The sequence below is a fragment of the Tribolium madens genome, unplaced genomic scaffold (assembly GCF_015345945.1).
Source record: "Tribolium madens isolate multiple individuals breed KSU strain unplaced genomic scaffold, Tmad_KSU_1.1 Scaffold_20;HRSCAF=117;Tcas5.2_LG4, whole genome shotgun sequence".
NCBI lineage: Eukaryota > Metazoa > Arthropoda > Insecta > Coleoptera > Tenebrionidae > Tribolium > Tribolium madens.
Window position 1 is genome coordinate 920,492 of NW_025400985.1, and position 990 is coordinate 921,481.

A 990-nucleotide genomic window follows, 5' to 3' on the forward strand; every position below is an offset into this window, starting at 1 on the left:
AATTACAGGAATTAATTTGAAAAGACGATGGATTAATTTTTATAGAATTACAAGAATTTCGATGAAATATTCAGGTTTTTTGAAGCTAACTTTTTCATTTTAGATGGTTTTACATGTTTTTTTAATATAAAATTAATAAAAGCATTTTTTCATCAAATTTTCTGAAAACTCACCTTTTAACAAAATATTTTTTATTAACTTCACTTGAAAGAAAGCAATTTTACGAAAACAACGGGAGATAGTGAGACACTAATTTCCCACACCATATTTGCAACAATAACCGTAATTAGGATTGAGAAATTCCCACATTGTCATCACTCTTGGTCACAAATCCATTTTTTTCCATAAAAAAGCCGCCAAAACCCCGTTGAAAATGTCGCCATCACCATTTGAATCCGAAATAAATTTATTCAGTTATTCCCCTCCGTGATGGACACTCCGCTTTTCGTCTTTAGTCACGGAAGCCTCAATGATATTATTATGAAAATGACGGTTTCATGTCTCTTGGCATTGTTTCTGACCATCCGAGTGTCTCGAAGAAGAGAAAACTCAAAGTGTGACAACCGCCGTCGAAATTCTCAATTTGCACATCCAGGACACATAAATAGTTTTTTTTCCGAGCAATTCTGTCAGTTTTACTGCGACTAAACTAACATTAAGTTTTACAATGCCTTTGTGACAATGAAGTTAAAGAAAGTCTGTTTACTTCTTTTCGTTCTTTTACTTTTGCTGCTACTAAACGAGATTAGTTGCATCGCAAACTACCACCAAGAGGAGGTGAGTTTTTTTGTCTCCAAAAATTAAACAATTAAAAAATAAATTAAAACACTATTAATTTTTACTTATTATTTTAAAAACACAAGCCAAAACTCATCGTTTTAGATCTGAATCAACACATTTTTAAAACAGAAACTCGCTTATTTCTAAAGATTTTGCTTAAATAGAATAGAAATTTCTCGTTCTAGTTTAGAATTTCGCTATTTCAGCTTA

General features: G+C 31.3%; 1 protein-coding gene across 1 annotated transcript in view; it reads left to right on the top strand.

Moving 5' to 3' along the window:
* Positions 1-544: 544 nt before the first annotated feature.
* The window catches only part of LOC123004613, a 5,155-nt gene continuing 4,709 nt past the window's right edge, over positions 545-990 (top strand). Inside the window, exon 1 of the mRNA XM_044397943.1 lies at positions 545-777. Within this exon, the coding sequence (XP_044253878.1) occupies positions 682-777 (96 nt within the window). The 5' untranslated portion in view covers positions 545-681. The remainder of the gene's footprint in view (positions 778-990) is intronic.